A 20,295-nucleotide genomic window follows, 5' to 3' on the forward strand; every position below is an offset into this window, starting at 1 on the left:
ACATTTGTTTCAGTGACAATTTATAGTATGGTATAATTTATTATTATAAATGTTGTAGGCATTTGTGTTTCTGTACCAAGGTATAAAAAGCCCAGATTGCTGGTGAGCCTCTGTGCAATGTACAACACCACTGAAAAACGAATCAAGCATGCAGTGATGAAATGAAATTTGCAGAGGAAGCAATAGAATCTTCCCCGTTCTAAAAATGTTCCTATTAACAATGACTTAATCATGTTATGCATTAGATCAGACTTAAAATTAAATGCAATGTTTTAAAACCAATAATGAAATAATATAAATGCAATATAAATGCAAAGGAAATAATCCTGCAACTAAATAGTTTCTTGTTATCTTTACACTGTGCAATTGCTTATTTCTCTATTTCCTTTTGCATTTGCTTAAAAACAGGCCAATAATGTTTGTTTTCTTTCTTTTCTCATAACATATACCTGGAATCTGGACCATATGACCTTCAACTTGTTCTCCAGGGGATTTGGTGCCAAATAAAACGTGATCAATCTCTCTGTCCTCAATCTTCTCACTTGATGTTGTTGGTTCATCAGTTACTTCGAAGTGTGGCATGCTTTCAACCCATTGTAACACTGGGGTAATCTCTTCATCTGGTGTTGGAGAAGATTCAGTCTCCTCTAGAAGAGGTTCTTGAGTTTCCACAGCTGGTAGGACAACAGGTGGAGTTGAAGTCTCTGCTTCTTCAGCTTTACTCTCATGGTCCACAACAGCACCTATGGATGGTGTAGGGGAATCAATACTATCTACCGTAGCAGATGGCATAACACTGTCAGGTACTGAAGTTTCACCTCTGGTGATATCCTCATCAATGGCAGATGGGGCATAACCTTCAGCATCTGTTTGCTCTGATATTTTTACAGGTGAAGGGGATGCATCCTCTTTTTTCTCTTCACCATAAGTTTCCATCAGAGTGCTTTCATATACTGGGGATGTTGATGTTGTTAATGCTATACTAATAGTTTCAGATGAGGGGGGAGGTTCCTCGTCACCCACTGGATAAGGTCCTAGTTGCGAGACTGTTGACAGTGCTGAAGGTTCTGTTGAGGTAACTACAACTACTCCAGCAGTGGATTCTTCTTGAACTTGAGTAATTCCCTCCCCAGAACTCTCCTTATCTTGAACTTCAGTGGTCAATATGGAGGAAGGTTCAATAGCTGATGAGGATGGTCCTGCCTCAACAAATTCAAGAACAGCAGGTGTTTGGCTGGCTTCTGCACTAGAATCCAGTGGATCTGGAGTGGCAGATTGTTCAAGTAACTGATCAGAAGATGATATGTGAGTTGATCCATCCGCTGGAGTTGATACTTCCTTATATGCATCTTCAGATGGACTTACTTGGATTTTTGGCAAGGCAGTGATGCTTAACTGAACAATTATATCATGCTGAGTAGTTAAATGAAGTTCTGTATCAGGTCCTGGGGTTGGGTATTCCGTTGCATCTGTTGATGCAGAAGACAGTGATGTAGAGATATCTGTTTCTTCTAATTTGCTCTCTGATGCAGCAGTGTGATCTTCACTGGGCAGGTAACTTGTTTGAACTGGTGAAAGAGCTGTGACTTTAAAAGGTTCTGCTGAAACTGTAGTTTCCACTGATTCTGGGACTATATCCATCTCAGTAATTTCATCTCCTGATGATTCACTTAAAGGTGCAGTTTGCGTGTGTTTCTCCTTTTCACTTGTTAATGTTTCTTCTGTACTTACACTGGGTTCTCTATCATTCTCAACTGGAACCATGCCTTTAGATATGTATGTAGGAGTAACCCCAAACTCAGAAGTCACAGCTTCAACATTGAAGTCTGTTGTTTCAAACTCAGAAGTAAGAGCCAAAGTAGGTTCACCAGATCCTTCAGTCTCACCGTGTATCCCAGAGGACCTTGGTGTAAAGGTCACAGCTGCTATACCCCCTGCTTCTTCTGTAATAACTGTAGGAGGAAAAGGTGGGGATGACTCTTTGTAAGGTGTTTCTATTTTAACTGCATCTGCATCAATAATAGTCTCTTCTGTTGCTTTTACCCCAATGCTTTGCTGGTCTTCAGTAACACTATCCCTTGGACTCGAGAACAACTCATCTTCATCCAGGCTTTCTTCAGTAAAAATAATTACTGATGGAGTCTTTTCATAAGGTTTTGTGGTGGCTGTGATTTCTTCAATGCCACTTTTAGCTCGACTGCTTGTTGGACTTGGAAATACAACTTGTTGCTCGTCAAACTTTTCATACACCACGGAAGATAGCATTGGAGTAGATGTAACAGCCATCTCAACACCATCAACTGCATTAACAGTAACAATGCTAACAGCCTCAGGCACCAGATCAGAAGTAATGGGTGTTTTGCCATCAGTGCTGCTTATTTCTGTAACCATGGGTGACCCTTTATCTGTATGTACCTTGGCTATGGCAGCTTCTGTGGGGATGACAGTAGAAAACAGTACATGAGGTTCTGTTTGTGATGGCTCTTCACCAGAGCTGATGCCTTCTACAAGCGATGAATCTGTCTGGGTCTCTTCAGTTTTCTTTGCTTCTGTTATTGTCTTTGGTTTCTCTGTTGAACTGGGTATAGGTGTTGTAATTATCTCTGTAGGCATATCACCAGAGCTTTCATCTTGTTCTGCGAATGAAGTGACTGCATTTGCAATTTTGCTATCTGTAGTGGTAACCGTGAACTCCTTTTCCATACTGCTAGAAGCCACAGAATCCTTCTCTGTGGGTGATGCTGTAATTGCGGTTTCACCATCCTTTTCAGGAATTGATGTCTTTTCAGCCTCCCCTGTAGTGCTGAATCCAGTACTAACAGTACTAATGGTAACAAAAGAAGGGAACATGGATTCTGTCTTGACAGCACCTTCTCCTGAACTCTTGCTATCTGTTAAAAGGGTGTCTGTACTTGTTGCTCTTTCAACATATTTAGTTGCTTCTGTTGCAGATTCTTCACCACTAGTTACCTCTGTGGTTGGTGTGTTTTCCCCTTCATCTCTAATATCAGGAACCAGGGATTCTGTAGTGACTGGAGCAATGACAGTTTTCCTCGTAGGTTCTTCCTCTCCAGAGCTCTCCTCTTCTGGTAATGTGATGGCTGGTCTTGAAGAGGTACTTTCTGTAGCAGACACCTCAGCACCAGAGATGTAAGCAGGAGATACAGTGGTGCTCATAAGTGGCTCGGCAGCAGACCCTTCCTCTCCAGAACTTTCTTCATCTACTTCGACAGGAGGTAAGCTTTCAACACCCACTACGTCTCCATCACCAAATTTCGTGTCATAGTCATATGTAGATGTAGCTGCTGTGCTCATAAACTCATCAGCAGCAACTGAAGCTGGAAAATATGTTTTTTGAGTGTCTTCTTCTTTTTGTTCAACTGTAAGTGGAGCAATAGTGCTTTTGGAGGTTACATCCACCATCGTGCTGGGAGATATAGGGGGCTGGAAAATTGAAACGTCAACCTCCATTCCTGAAGTATCCTGATCCGTGATGTCATCAAGTGGTACCGAAGAGCTCACAATATACTTTTCAGAGATTGTAGTATAGGAAACTGTGGTCTTGACAGATGCTTCGGTGACTGGAGCATCTCCAGAGCTCTCTTCCTCCTGATTGGAAATAACACCAGTCTCCTTTATGCTGCTGGTAATCAGTTCTGTAGTTTTCCCTGAAGGAGAAGCTGGTTCTGCTTTATCTGCTGATGTCAGAGTAGTGTCTGACAAACCTGGAGCAGATGTGACAACAGAACTTTCCTCTTTTTCTGTGACTGAAACTATTGCATCTTTGTCAGTGATAACTGATGATATTACAGTAGACATCAAAGTTACATCCATTCTGGAAGCTTCTTCTCCAGAGCCTTCCTCTTCTCCAAAAGGAAAAATATGTTTTGGACTATCGCTTTCCACAATTTCAATGTCAACTAAAGTTGTTGACGTGGGCTGGGAAGTTGCAAGGGGAGTGACAGAAGCAGGTTTCTCGGTTGCATCACCACTTTCTGGTTCCAGTTTGTTGTCATCTTGCACTTTGGCGACCTCCTCAGGTTGCTTTGTATCTGTCGTATATGTATCTTCTAATACCTGTGCAGAAATTACATCAGGCTGGCCAGTGGAAGTGTGTACTGTTGCTGCTTCTGCTGGAGCAATGTCTTCAGCGTCTGTTTCTTGGACTGGAAGCATACTCTCTGTGGGGGACACAGTTTCAAATTGATCCCCTCTTGCTTCCTCTGCATCACGATGCTCAGTTTCAAGTGTCACCTGATGCTTCCCATTTATGAAGCTCAAAGCTGGAGTGTGGGTCACAGAAGTAGAGGCAAAGAAATCGTGTTCCCCGCTTCGTTCAGAAATGGGTTCCCCTTCTACATCTGTGGGAATGGGAACATCAGTCACAGCAGGCACTCGGTGGTCAAAAGGGTAAGGTAGAAAAACACTGCCTGAGGGTCTTGAAGAGTCAGCATCAAGTGGTTGACCCAATATATCCAAAACAGAGCCAACTGCATCTGAAAAAAATATATACACGATTAGCATTTCAACACCCACAGCTCACCGTAACACAGAACAACAACAAAAACAATCATATGGTAAATCTTTACTTGTACTGTTTGCTCATGCAAGGGTCCTCCCTAATACTAATTCCCAAAATTCAATTTGTAAGTATAGATATTATCCCAACTATTTAGCTTACTTAAAACCAATACCCTTTTACATCTAAAGTTTGCCAAAGGGTTCCTCAGCTTGAACCAGAAGGCACTGAACCACATTGTTACCACATTCCCCTATCGACGCATTTCTGGGCATTTGTTTAGGAGGGTAGGAAACCTTTACTAATGTACTCACAACACTGTTATCAGTCCTACATATACATTAAATAGATTACAATGTGTGGTCACATAAAGACAATGCAAGCGCCTCTTTAAAAAAGCCAACGACACTCACAAAATATTATGCTTCAAGCTAAAAACTTTTAGTAATCTTTCAAGAGACTGTGACAAAAAATAACAAATAAAAAGCTGAACAAGGCAACGGAAGTTTTGAATGGCACAACATACTGGGAAATGTTAGGCTCTAATTCCTGTCAGAACTGACAGTCTGCTCTTTGAATAGTCTGCCCCAATAGTAAGATTCTAGCACACGCCTGGTAATAAAGTCAGATAAAATAATGATACTTGACAGAAGCCTGATTAAAATGAAAGAATGAAATTATACAGGTCTCTGTTACAACATACAAAATGAAAACCAGTTGTTGTGAGATGATACTCAAAATGTGGTTTAGTATCTGTATATTTTATCAGCAATTAGAAATAAAAAACAGGTGTCAAAATAAGTGTTTTACTCTGTAATCTACCTTTTCTCTAACCTGTTATTTAACTATAACTCTGAACATGGGAATAGGAAGACATATGTTCTTTAGGTACACAAAACTTGAAAGAAACAAAAGTTCTTTGGTAATTTTGTGGTAACAAAATCATTTATAATAAGCTATTTCATAAAAGCAGTTCAATTTGTCTAACTAAAATAAGCTTGAAATGACAAATGTGCAAAAATATATATATATATATATATATATTTATAAATATACATTCCAGTAGACTACAAGTCTTTGGAAAAGTCCTGAATTATTATTTCAAAATGCTACTTATTCCACCAGAACAGAAACCTGATCAAGCACACAAATGTGGAGAGTATGGGTAAATGAAATATAAGTGATGGGAAAAAATGCTAGAATTAGAGAACAACAATTAATGTTTCTGAATAGGAGGATTAGATGGATGCTGTTTGTAATTGCACAATCTTGAGTTTGCAGGATGCTACAGGCAGAAGTATAATAACCCTGTCCAGTAAATATACAGTATATAAGCAAATTATACATTATATATAGCATTATATGAAATTAAAGCACTTGTAACTGCTAAACTTCCCGCATTTCAAAACTGATTATCAACCTGGATATTGTGTCCTCATTCCCAAAGATCTAACCATCTGCAAGAGTTTAGCAGAACAGGACTACCTCAACCATATGCTACTAATTTCTAAATTTGCATCCTGTTTAGTTGATGACGCCTATTGTAACCATGGAAATACAAAGCAGCAATTGTTAAGTTATTGTTAAATAAATATGGAATCATATTAGAATAAATAACATTCCCTTGAAGGGAATAGGCAGACCCAAGGAGGCCTACATTGAAGACAGCACCCTGGTAACACGATCCTCAGAAAGTAAAAGTAAAGCTAAAGTAATTAGAGGGGGTGATTAGATTGGTGATTGATGATTGAAGGGCCGTGCCATTTGCCCTGGGGTTATTTCTTCCTGTTAGTTTCTAAGCCCTTAGACACAAAAAGGCTTTTGAGCACACAAGAAGCAGTATAACATGACATTTCATGTATAGAGCAGTGCCTAATGTGACTAAAATGAAGTTTAAGAGTTAACTAAAAGCTATGTCTAGATCTATAAATACATTTTATTAAAAGTCAGTCATATAAAAATTGGTCACAGAAAGAAAAGCAGCTTTTTACTGATGATACATTTATATATTATGATCCCATAACCATGCCCTTCCACTGCATAGTTTTGCTGCAGACTCAAGCTAATACACTCATGCAAACAACATTTTCCTTTTCCTGAAAAAAATAGCATCTTTTCTTGGTCCATTCAGTCTGAATTATTTGGTTAAGATACATAAAGCCAAACAATTCTGTTTCCCACATATCTTTCAAAATAAACCTTGCAGCAAATTTACCAATGAATTAAACACATATTATTCCTCCTTTCCAAATCCCACATTGGGACATAAGGAACTTAACACAGGTGGATGGCAACAATCAGATGACTTTCACAATGAGGCTGCAAACCACACTACCAAGCCAGGGCTTGTAATCTCAATTCAGTAATAAAGGATATGTTTCTTCCTCCAATAAACCTAAACTCAATTATAAAGTATAACAGTGTTCTCACGGGCAGCAGCCTGACAAGATTAGTGGCTCCAAACCGGAACACCTGCAACTGGGGATGTTACAGATGTGAACACCTGTTTTTTTTTTTTTTTTTTTTTTTTTTTGCTGTGTTTGCCTGGGAACGGCTAGGAAGAACCTGAATGACCATTAACAGCCACTGCCAAAGCTGAAAGCCTCATACTAAGCATCTGTTAAAATAAAACATGACAAGCATATAAACAAGCAAGGGCACGATTTTACAAGAGTTTGCATTGTCAATCTTCTATGTGTATGGATGGGTTTGCAAGTAATTACCTCGTGTGAACTTTCTTCTCACACTGTCTACTGGATATTTTCTTCTGTTAAATAATGTTCTACTCCATTCTGGTTTTAAAGGTAACGACAATGCGATCCCAGCTTTTGTGTGCAAACTGGAAATGTACACAAAATAACAGGAAAAGCTAAACTATTTAGTACTGTGTTAATACATTTGTAACATTAGATTCAAGGTAACATGTGTTTATCTTAGCACACATTCTTAGTATTTACCAGCTGAATAATTGTAATGGTTGCTTAACATACCCTGTATGTATAATACTCTAGTAATTATTTACCCTATAAACACAAATCTAACAGGCATGTTAAACTAATGTTTAAAACAATGTTAGTGATGTGTTTTAAATAGGAAAATAATAAATTATATTAAACAAGAAAGCTTTGTAACATGATACAATTGGCAATTGAGACCATCGGACACATTTTTTATGCACCACTAAAAACTAATGGAATATCTTAACATTAATGATAATGTCATGTTTGCCAGTGTATTTCATTTAGTAACTGGCTACAGCAGGCAGCAGTAGCGCCTGGGAATTCATCAATAAAATCTCTACCACCGAAACGAATGTTAAATGCCTATAAACATTCACTTTCGCTGGACCGCTTCCAGATGGTAAGCAGCAGTCTCGCCATACAGGCGGAGGCTCTGCATGACATCATTCCTGACGTGGCATCCCGGTTACAGGCTGCTAGATGTATACAGGTAGTTAGCCAACAAGAGGACTTTAAGGTGGGCTCTGTGCCTGAGCAAACGGAGAGCTAATGGGTCATTATCCCGCTATAATCACACATTCATTTCACTAGACTCAACGACAGTCTTGTTGTGGTCACCTGTCCAGTTTGATATAAACGGGCCCTAAGCAAAGACAGTGGTGTGGCAATTAATGCAACACGTCTAACTATAAAGCAGAGATTTCAGTATGGTTCCTTTAATTGTTTAACATGTAGGAATCTGTGACTTAATGCATTAGGCATGATTCAGCTATTACACACTGAACTGAATACCCACTTCTTTGAACTGAATACCCCTTGCTGTAAAAACATATATCCGGTTCACAGCCCCTTCTGGACAGTACCTGTATTGTATGTCTGAAACTCCTGCAAATTCTGAAGAAACACCAATTAACAGCCCTTTAAAGCTAATTGACAGTCTTCTGTTTTGTTTTTCTTTTGGTTACTCAGCTTCAAAGCTAGACCACCTTACATAAATATTGCCTTTTCTGAAGATTCAATCCATGAGAAGAACCTTATGTCCAGATCTCTCAAGTGATTAACTCAAGGAGTCATGTGGAAACCTAAACTAATTCCAATCACCTGAAACATGAAGCAGTCTCTGAACCCTGATGCAAAAAAAAAATTAAAAAAATAAGAGAGGCCTAAAAGCCATGCCCTGTTGCAGTGACCTACACATCCCTTAATGCAATCTCCAGCTGTAAGCTGTAGGCTGTTTTTTTTAGATTTTTTAAATTTTTTTAAACAATTTAAGCCTCACGAGTCTGCATCTGTATAAACTAAGGTGGTCCTGGCAAAATTACTGTGGAGCAAAGTGTTCCCCTAACTGCAGACTGCACATGTTCTGTGAATAAGTGATGTTGGAAATACAGAACCTGTACACTTTATTTTCTTGTAACAAACATCAACATCACTAGAGACACATAATGGTACATTAGTCAAAATGAGCAATTACAGCGTGAAAAGAAAAAGGTTGAATGAGTTAACTTTCACAGCACTAAGAAACTTTGCAGAAAAGACAACCCCACTATTGCTAGCTTCAGTCTCATGGAAATAAGCCTGTAGCAGGGCGAGCAGCCCTGTACAGTGTTTATTTTAGAACGGGGTCTTCCCCTCCGCCCCTGTGTTATTTTGTATTTGTTTATTATTTTGTATGACAGCGTAGCCGTGCATTTTTGTGTTATTGTTTTAAAAATGTATTTGTTTATAAATGACGGCGCACCGCCGTGCGTTTTGTTTTGCAGCGTGGATGGGAAGCCCCATCCACCTTATTAAAACCCGTGCAGAAGGTGGCCATCTCCCGAATTAATTAAGTGATTAATTTGTTGCTAATCGGGAGATGGTCACCTGTATAAATACCTGCAGCTCTGTCCGTATTAAGGGGGGTGTTCAGAAGTGGAGAACGAGAGGCGAGAGAGATATTTAAAAAAGAAAATAAGGATCAGTGAAGGCAGTTGCTCAGCCTGACCTTAGCGTTTATTTTTGTGTTCGTGATTTATTTTGTTTAATTGTTTTATTTCTGCTCTGTGAGCAAGTGTTTATTTTTGTTCAAATATTTTATTTAATTTCATTTAATAAAACGGCGCATGTGCCACTGCACCGTACCTTCTGTTTTGGTTGTGCCTTCTTCTGGTCTGGGTCACTGCAAAGCCATTTCCTGCCACAAAGCCATACAAAGATTATAGTGGGCAATACCAAAGACCAGGACCAGTTAACTGGTCTGCGGTGTTACTTTTCCTAGACTACCGTATCACTCTTTCGTTTTGTGTGGAGTTATTTTTCATAGACTTCTTCCAGGTCTGCAGAATTTAAAGAGTTAATAGTTATCCCTGCACTCCAGTGCATACCCAGCACTATAACTACACATCTGACAGTCTGACTGCAGTCAACATAAAGAAGACAAAGGTAGTAGTCATATGCAATTCATATGAAGAATCAGTCTAGTTTATGAATGAAGACATTTAAATAGTTCAATTTCTGTAAGTTGCTAAGGGAATGTATGATAGCTACAGTTTCCTGGATCCATAGGAGTTAGTTAAAAAAATGTTCAGACTGTGCAAAGAGCTGCCATGCTGAGTCTCTTTTGTAATGAACTGGTTTCCAATATGATTTTCACTGTTTATCACATGGTCCTGCTCACTCGCAAGGCACAGATGTGGAATTGTAAACTGTGTTCATTTTTGGTAACTAGTTCAAAATTTTGAATAGTTTTCAAAGTTTTATTTACAGAATAAAAGAGAGGATCCACCACCATTACATTTGAATAACTAAACACTTTATCTATCATAATCACTTAATCTATCTATCTTAATCAGGTTGTATCATGCCACGGATTTGCGCAGGTATGGCATCCCAGGAACAGTGTTTTATGCAGCCTTATAGCAGTTAACCAGACCCTGGAGTCAAGGATGCTGTTCCCTTCTGAAATCCTAAGAGGACTCGGGAAATAACAGATGCCTTAAACTTTATACTTGCTGCTAGGAAAATGATCGCATGGCAGGGAGATTTATGACCTAAAATAGAATTAGGTCATTTTAAAACCAGACTGTTTCCATCGTTACTCTAGTTATAGTCTAGAAATTCAACAGCACCAAAAGCATTCTAAATAAGAATTTGTTTTTAACTGCCTTAGTCATAAGTAATTTTGGTATGAACTTTCCATACAAGTGTAGAATCTCATAATAACAATACTGTACATAATCAAGTATTTTCTTTTATTGTCTTTTAATGAATAAAAGCTCAGTCAAAGCAATTCAGTTAGTTTGTCATCTAACAATGCTGATCTGATTTTTATTTAAATGACAACATGTTTACAATTAAATTTCTTCCCTACATACAGTAGTTGACTCATAGTTTGTAACTCATGTTTCCATGGTAACGTCAAAATGGGGCTTGCTAGAGGTGTGAAGAGCAGTCGTCATACATGCCAATTGCATATGACGAGATGTCAAAATTCTCTCATGTTTAGAAAATCAGGAAGAGTTCCTTTGGCTGCCACTCACTTGACAACTCTTATATTTGATGAAGATGGATTACTCCCAAGGGAACTTAGGCTGAGCACTGCCAGAGGGACCACCGTATAAGCAACAGTGTGAAACACTCCCCACAATATGCTTTTACTTAACTAGTGAATTGATTATATATTTGTTACCTTTTAAAAGCACTCCTGTGCCAAATCTAAATCCATGCAACAAAAACAAATGGCTAGCAGTGCAGTAAGTTTAACTTGAACCTTGAAAAAAGCCAATCATTGCCAAGATCTATAGCCGCAGTGAGGGCCAAAGAACACAACCTGGTGGAATGAAGCTCCTGCTTAAAATAGAGTTTTAAAATAGTCAGACCCTTATTCACCATACCAGCAAGTCTCTTTAAAGCATTGTATTAAAAACATATATAAACTTCAAAATTTAGCTTAGAAGTCTGCAGGCAAATAAAGCTGAAACAGTTTTAATACTTTATTCTCCCCAGCCCTTGAAACATGCATCGGAAACGAAAAAGAAGAATGAATATCTCATTAAATCAGCACAGCAAAGTTTCACCCGACTTTGCAGTTGTACTGTGGTACCTTGACCTAGGTAGCATTATGATTTGAAACAGGGGTGCCCTGGTGCGAGGTCCTACTTTTCTAACTGCCGCATTGCTTCTGAAAAGCAGAAATTGAAACCGGCTAAAAAATAATGATGATAACCAAAAACATCTGTAGGCTGCTCCATAATCATTTTTCACTATACTGACAAGGTTCACTAATAGACCTTGATGGTGCGAGCGTTTAATCATTTCACCGTTCACATCATCTCATCTGACAGGCCCAGCCAATCAGAAATACCTCGATTACAGAGCTCATGCTGCATAACAGCTAATGATGGCATGACAGGAGCCCGGTACTGAACCACATAGCTGTGTACCTGACCATGTACATTAACCCTATTTAGCCTAGTACTGTTCAAGGCAGAGTATCAAAAGGTAGAGAGCCTATGTTTTGTAAGACACAACACAAAAGGCGTATGTAAGGCCCATATTAAGGCACAAGTTCAAAGGCAAAAAGCACATTGAAATATTTTAAGGGTATAAAACTGACCCCTTGAGTTAAATGAGATCTTTCTATGTATATTATCCTTTTACAATTGTTTTAAACTGTAGCTTAAGGGGCAGATACAGTACATTATATTAATTAAAAACCCAAGGTTTATACTAAATACAGCAATCTCCCAATGGTGTTAATAAGCACAAAACAGAAATCAATGGTCTCTTTAAAAGTCAAGTTTGTTTTTAAGTTTGTAAAATTGCAAACTGAGATTTAAAAAAATGGTAATAATGAAGAGGCTGTAATATTTGTGCACTATAGAAAATCCAGTCCAACTTCAAAGCAAAAAGAAATAGAGCTAAACAAGAAGAAATACTAAGCTGTCCAATCCTAAATATAAAGCATTTACTTTACAAAGAGCCCTCATTATAAAGCAAGTGATTTCATCATGTCTGGGACTGGTAACTACTAGGTACAGCACTTGAGTTGTACACTGGAAAATAAGCATCAATATCTAACTAAATAAATATTGCACACTCTGAGCCAAAAACAATCCTATGACAGTAGTTTAGAGGTTACATGCAACTAAACTGTGTCAACTACTAACTGACAGAACTCTAGAATAGAAATTTCACTAAACTTCAACAAATCTCAAAATAAGATAAATCAAAATAAGGCCCACATGATGTTGTTTATAAAGCCCGTTCTAGTGAAGAAATCAAGGAATTTATCTTACCTGATCCATTCCCTTTGATGGTGATGACAATGACATTCACCTTCCCAAAAGGTACAGGCTTTTCTGTGGCAGTTTTCTTTGTACAGGGAACAGTAAGGATTTCTGAGGTGGCTGTAGTTGGCTTGGCAACAGAATAAGGTCTGGTGGCAACAGTAGTGAAGTATTCAGTATCAATTTCTGACACGGCATCCTTGCCCATAGTTTCTTCGGCAGAAGATTCATGCATTCCAGTTGGAGACTCATCAATAATGACCATGTCTTTGACTGTGTCTTCGCCAGGTTCACTTTCCAGGAGGACAGGTGGTCTACTGGTTACTGCAGTTGTTTTGGGCAATACTGTTTGAACTGGAATTTCTAAATCAGGTGAGCCAGTTGTGTAGGCCATGCTCATAGCCTCAGTTGGTTTAACTGTTGATGGTTCTTCAGTTTCCTCTTTGTAAACAATTACTGGCTGTCCTGCAATCTTATCTGAAGAGGTAAGAATCTCTGTAGGTTTAGTTACACCTTCATGTAATTTAACAGTGCTTAATGCTGGTGGGGAGCTTGACTCAGGTGCAGAGGTAACTTTGGCTGTATTTTCTGTTGACTTTGTCTCCTCAAACATGGCAGACCCTTCAGTTTCCTCTGTGGTCATACTTGGTGCCTTTGCCTCACCCTCTTTAATTTCTGAGCTTGATGCGACTGATGGTGACACAGTGACATCACTAGCTGGTGTCGCTTGCATTCTAGTAGCACATGTGCTAGGATCGGCAGGTTCTGATGTAACCTCTGGCTTGGTAACAGTGACCGCTTCATGTGGTGTACCTTGGAAATGTTCCTCAAGCATTGCAGACCCTTCTGTGTCTTCTGTTATATCAGACACTGTCTCTTTCTTTCCTAGTAAACCAGTGGTTGCAACCACTTTTTCTTCAGTTGTGATTACTTCAACTTCAGGTGGTGCAGATTCAAATTTGGACGTCATACTGGGAGTACTGACTTCTATTTCTGTAGTCTCCTCACCCACAGCAGATCCTTCCTCAATGGGGGGTTCAGCTTCAACTAACTGCCCAGAAGAAGTGGTGTCTTCATCTTTTTGAGGACTAGTTGTAGATTGAGCATCTACTGTCGGTTCAACGGCAGCTTCACTTGGTTGTACTGAAGGCTCTGCTCTGCTGGTTTCATTAGGCTCCTCATACATAGCAGATCCTTCTTCCACTGTAGGTTCAGCAGAGGTTGCTAATTGTTCGGTAGCTACAGGCTTGCTGACAGGAGAGGTGCTAGGTACTCTGGATGAAAGAGTCTCAGAAACTGTTGCTTCAGTTGGTATTACTCGGACATTCTCCAGTGTGCTTGCTTCTGGTTGTGCAGATGCGGGTTCAGCTGTAGAAAGATCAGTGGAGCTGGCTTCTGTTTCCTCCATCTCCACAAACATAGCAGATCCTTCCACTAGGCCTTTAGATGAGGTCGCAACCTGCTCCTTTGTGGGAGTCGCTGAAGGCTCAGTTATGTGAGGAGTCTGTGAAACCAAGGCTGCTTCAGTTGCAGTCACTTCAATTTTGTCTTCTGGTTGTGCAGATTTAGGTATGAATGTTGTTCGAGGAGTAATGTCTTCTGTTTCTTTAGTATCCTCATACATGGCAGATCCTTCCACACTGGTAGGTATAGCTTTGACTAACAGCTCAGAAGAAGTGGGATCTTCATCTTTGTGAGGTCTAGATGTAGCCTCAGAAACTACTGTTAGGTGAATGGAGGCTTCACTTGGTTGAACTTTAGAAGGCTCAAGTGTACTGGCCTTTGTTTCTTCAGGCTCTTCAAACATAGCTGATCCCTCAGCTACATCTGGAATTGCACTGGCTGGACTTCCTTCCAGCAGGTCTTTGGATGAGGTGGAAACCCATTCCGTTTTGAGAGTACTTGGAGGCACAGTTGAGTGAAGACTCTGTAAAATCACTGCTGCTTCAGTTGAAATTACTTCAACTTTGTCTGCTGTTCCAGCCTCTGGTTGTGCAGATTCAGGTTCGTTTGTAGAAAAATTAGCACTGACTGTTGCAGGAATTATACTATTCTCTGATTCTGTAGTTTCTTCATACATAGCAGATCCTTCAGTTACTTCTGGAATTGCACTGGCTGGACTTCCTTCCACTAGGAGAGAGAATGTTGCAACCTGCTGTACCATAGCAGACTCAGTTGTGCGAGGAGTCTGTGAAATCAATGCTGCCTCAGTCGTAATTATTTCAACCTTGTCTAGCGTGCTTGTTGCTGGCTGTGCAGATTTTTGTTCAGCTATTGACTGAAGAGTAATATCTTCCATTTTTGTAGTCTCCTCATACATGGCAGATCCTTCCTCAATCTGGGGTGTAGCTTCTACCGCCTTTTCAGAAGAAAAGGTGCCTTCATCTTTGTAAAGACTGGTTGCACTTACTCTGAGAGTTTCAGAAAGGACTGTGGCTTCACTTGGTTGTACTTTAGAAAGCTCTGTTGTACTGGCTTTTGTTTCTTCAAGCTCCTCATACACAGCAGATCCCTCAGCTACATCTGGAATTGCATTGGTTGGTCTTTCTCCTAATAGGTCTTTGGATGACATGTCAACCTGCTCAGTTTTGGGACTAGCTGCAGGCTCAGTTGTGTGAGGAGTCTTTGAAACCGCTGCTGCTTCAGTTGTAGTCACTTCAACTTTGTCTTCTGGTTGTGCAGATTCAGGTATGAATGTTGTATGAGGAGTAATGTCTTCTGTTTCTTTAGTATCCTCATACATAGCAGATCCTTCCACAGTGGTGGGTATAGCTTCGACTAACAGTTCAGTAGAGGTGGGGTCTTCATCTTTGAGAGGACTAGATGTAGCCTCAGAACCTACTGTTAGGTGAACTGAGGTTTCACTTGGTTGAACTTTAGAAGGTTCAAGTGTACTGGCCTTTGTTTCTTCAGGCTCCTCAAACATAGCAGATCCCTCAGCTACATCTGAAATTGCACTGGCCGGACTTCCTTCCACAAAGACCTTGGAGGAGGTGACAACCTGCCATACCATAGCAGACTCAGTTGTACGAGGAGTCTGTGAAATCAATGCTGCATCAGTTGTGATAATTTCAACCTTGTCTAGAGTGCTTGTTGCTGGCTGTGCAGATTTTGGTTCAGATGTTGCTTGAGGAGTACTGTCTTCTGTTTTTGTAGTCTCCTCACCCACAGCAGATCCTTCCTCAATGGGGGGTTCAGCTTCAACTAACTGCCCAGAAGAAGTGGTGTCTTCATCTTTGTAAAGACTGGTTGCACTTATTCTGAGAGTTTCAGCAAGGACTGTGGCGTCACCTGGTTGTTCTTTAGAAGGCTCTGTTGTACTGGCTTTTGTTTCGCCAAGCTCCTCATACACAGCAGATCCTTCAGATACCTCTGGAAGTACACTGGTTTGTCTTTCTCCTACTAGGTCTTTGAATGATGTGTCAGCCTGCTCAGTTGTGGGAGTACCTGCAGGCTCAGTTGTGTGAGGAGTCTTTGAAACCACAGCTGCTTCAGTTGCAGTCACTTTGTCTTCCATTTGTTGGGATTCTGGCAGAGATGTTGCACGAGGACTGGCGGCTTCTGTTGTTGTGGTCTCCTCATACGTGGCAGATCCTTCATCAGAGGAGGTCTCTTCATCTTTGTGTGGACTAGGAGAAGAGGCCTGTGTTGATCCAATGCTAGTGACTAATGAACTTGTTACCTGGCCCATGGCACTTCTTTTCTCATCAATAAGGTCTTGCTGTGTAACAGTGCCTGCAGCTGGAATTTCTGTGTATACAACATCAGAGGCATCTTTATATATAGTTGTCCTTACTACTTCTTCTCCTGGTTGGCTGCTAATAAGACTAGTGCTTTCAGTAGGTACAGTAATTTCAGGTAGTTCTTTGTTAGTAGGTTGTGAATGCACAGATTCAGCTTCATGTGAACCTAGTACTGTTGTAACATGATCATCACTTTTGGCTTCCATTGGTATGTAGGTGGCTTCAACCTGCATATGGATTTCTTCAGTCACTGTTGTGGATGACAACACATCTGAGGAAACTGTTCTAGTTCGTGTTTGTACAGTTGAGTATGTTGTAAACCCATGAGGTCTAGCTGTAGCTTCTGAGAACTCTTCAGCCAAAATTGTGCTTGTGCCTTCAGATACAGTGGATTGATCAAGACCACTGCTTTCCTCAATAAGGTCTTCCTCTTTGCTTTTCTGTGTTGGAGGCATTGAAGCTGTTGAGATTACTTCAAAAACTCTATTCGGTCCAGTTTCATCCTCTGTAGAAACCAAGAGCTGCTTTGTAGTAAACACATGAAGAACCTCTTCACCTACTGTCAAATGTTCTTCAGCATCGTCTTCAACATCAGATTTTGGAGGCAACATTTTAGCCGGTATCACTGGGGTAGATGGTAGAGCCACAGACCTGGAATCCGTCGCTGTACTTGGTTTCACTGTCAGCTCCTCTGGAAAGGTGGTTTCTTCTGTAGTGGGATGAAAAGTGTCACCTCTAGGCTTCACATCTGGCACACTCTCAAGTTGGATTTCTTCAAAAATTAAAATAGAATTTTTCTCTTCTTCTGACAGGACATTAGATACAGGAGTTGTCACTGTAGCATCAGAAGTGCTAGACACCTCAGTGGGAACTGATGCTTCACTGGAAGCATAAACTCCTGCTGTTTTTGACATGCCTGCAGTTAGAGATGTTGGTGGCACTCGTGTGGTCTCACTGTCCTGGTCCTGTTCAGGTTCAAATGTATCTTGCTCAACAGGACTAGCCATACTTGTTGAAAACATTGATGGAGACTCTGTAGCATTTTGCTCACTGATGTCTGGTTGTACAGTTTCAGTCTCTCCACGGCCAACAGGGATGCTTTCTGCAACAGTCAAAGTAGCAGTGCCAGCCTCTGGGGCAACAGAACTTGCTAAGACATCATTAGTGAGAAGGGGACCTTGCTCATTTGGTTTATCATGGTGTGGAGATCTTGGTTGGAATACTCCAGAATGCAAATCAGCAGCAGTCTGTGACTCTACTTCAGCTTCCACACTAATTTCATTCTCTGGGGTTGCAGGTTCCGAAGTTGGATCCTTTGTTGAGCTTTTACCCTCTTCTATCAAAGTGATGGCCATGGTGGGCTTCACTGTTGCTTGTGATGTTTGAGATAAGTTTTTACGTAGTGAATCCATGCCTTCCACTGACACTTCAACAGCAGTGAACGTCTTTGTAAACTCTTTACCTGGAAAAACAAAATACCATAGTGATTAGTCTCTGGATGAATGGGAGATTAATAGCCAGTATGGTGTGACATATTGTTACACTGTATGGGGTTTGCAGGTGTTTCATATGCTCTGAAGGTTAGCCAAACCACCAAGGCAGATTTATTAAAGGCTCAGTTAGCAGATAAAAGCGTTTACCATTTAACAAGACATAATAATTTATCTTGTATTAATTATCAGCTTTGTCTGTTAATAAAATCAGTAATAAATAGTTTTTAATTGAAACATCGGTAAAAATCGGGTCAGAAAAATCTCAGTATACACACTTTACATGTGGAGTATGATGCGTAGCAGTTCTGGTTTCTGATTAAGTTTAATGTCCCTGACATGTATGATTAAACAGAATCTGTGCAAGTCGAGGTTACATTTTCCCATGTTGCGAACGTTTGGGCAATCACTGTACTGACCGAAATAGTATCTACAGAAGGTATGAACATGACATCAGCACAAAACAAGCCAGGTTTATTCATTTTGAAATCATAAAAATAAAAGAAAATTGACAGAACTGGGTAGTACAAGTCATCGGGAGACGCGTCAAAAATCACACTGGACATTTCCATCATTGTGTTCCATAAGTTTACCAATGCATCACCATTTTCTGTCAAATATTTATGATTAAGATTGTCAGTGTTAGGCAGTGTTTTAGCTGCTGTGTTGGACAGTACTGTCGCACAAAGTCACTAATACATCCCTCTCTGCAGTCTGCAATAAACGGCAAAGCACAGCGTTCTGACAAACTCATTAACACAGTCATTCTGCGATCTCGTTTTATTAAAGCGTGTGTATCCTAGGATACAGTGTAGGACTTCTTATTACAATGTCAGAGTCAAAATAAAATGGCATTCTAATCAAAATATTGTGTATTTCCTAAAAAATAGTACTGTGAAAATATTGAACAATAGACAAAAAATTGGTTAAATCAGTAAAAATCAACATCCTGTGAGCTTTTAAACTCAGTTCATTTTTTATTTTATGAAAACTATGTTCTCCAGTCATGTCAAATTGTGAGATAAATGACGTGCAAATTAGTCTTTAGTCTGTGGCTCTTTATTTTTAGACTATGTGGTGTTTTATCAAACTACGATTTAGGGTTAGGTTTATAATCTCTTGGCTGTCCACAGTGGCTTAATCTTGCTTTTTTACATTTCAGGTATCATAAACCTTTCTAGTTATAGCATCATAAAAGCATGTCCCCATTAGGACAGTTTTGTAACTTCATTTTAAGTTCTCCATTTTTTCCAATAATATTTTGAGTGTGTCTTCTGCCCTTAAGAACTACATCAGATGAGTTACTTTAAACACAAAGGAATCCTGAATATATGCTCTAGAAAAAAAAAAAAAAGTGGGGCACTGAAACTTGTTTGGAGAAAAACAGGCAGTACGGCTGATACAGCTGCTATTCTTTCACAAGGGGTAAGGGATCTTCAATGTGCACAAAGCACAGGGCATATTGGATTTACAGAAGGACGCCTCATCACCAGCACACCACCAGTAGACATGCATCATGGTAGATGGACTTGGTCCAGGAGATTACTCTAATCAGAACTGACTCAATGACAGTTTTGCACTTTAGATGTATTGAAGTGGTCTTAACAAAAGGCCAGGAGAACTTGTGGTGTAATTTAAGTGATGATGTGGCGATAATAACCTAGTAATTATCTGAAATCAATCTGAGCTTTATTGCAAATTCTCTCCAGGGTTCTTTCTAATTATTTTTGAAAATGTCAACCAGTCTAGTCTACAATATAAAAGAAAGCATAGTCTTTAGCAGGCAAATTGGATATTCTGCTAATCCACTGCTCTTGGAAGGACTTTAACATATAAAGAAATTTAACCTGAGACTGTCACATAACCTCTGATGTACATGAACATAACAATAGAAAAGAGAAACACGTTTATTGGCTAACATTATGTAAAGCAAGGTCCCTCATTCGTTTTTCTGATTCTTATTATTAACATTAAAATTTAGTCTTGAATAAATCAAATTATACGAAAATGTTTTCATAATTTATTTTTCCTTTAACGGAAAGAAACAATTTTTGGCCAACTAAATCTGGATGAGACTGCCAGAAAAAGCAATAAGACCATTGTTCTTTTTAAGTCACTGCAATTGCCAGTACATTTGTTTCTACTCAGTTGTATAAAACGTGTCCACATTAGTGAGATGTGTATAAATGTCACTAGATTTTTTTTTTCTTTTTACTATATAATTATAAGTCACTCTATCTACTGTCTGGCATCCCAGAATGCAGTACAGCATGTTATTTCAAAGCAGCTTGCCAATGCAAATGGTAATGGTGT

The 20,295-nt window shown here is 39.6% G+C and overlaps 1 protein-coding gene across 1 annotated transcript in view; it reads right to left on the reverse strand.

Annotated features, from left to right (window-relative positions):
• Positions 1 to 20,295, reverse strand: part of LOC121306276 (versican core protein-like) — a 50,242-nt gene that overhangs the window by 12,932 nt on the left and 17,015 nt on the right. Inside the window, exons 8-9 of the mRNA XM_041238021.1 lie at positions 12,759 to 17,954; positions 450 to 4,496 (exon numbers count right to left, since the gene is read on the reverse strand). Coding sequence (XP_041093955.1) covers positions 450 to 4,496; positions 12,759 to 17,954 — 9,243 coding nt within the window. The remainder of the gene's footprint in view (positions 1 to 449; positions 4,497 to 12,758; positions 17,955 to 20,295) is intronic.

The sequence above is a fragment of the Polyodon spathula genome, chromosome 2, assembly GCF_017654505.1.
Source record: "Polyodon spathula isolate WHYD16114869_AA chromosome 2, ASM1765450v1, whole genome shotgun sequence".
Lineage (NCBI taxonomy): Eukaryota > Metazoa > Chordata > Actinopteri > Acipenseriformes > Polyodontidae > Polyodon > Polyodon spathula.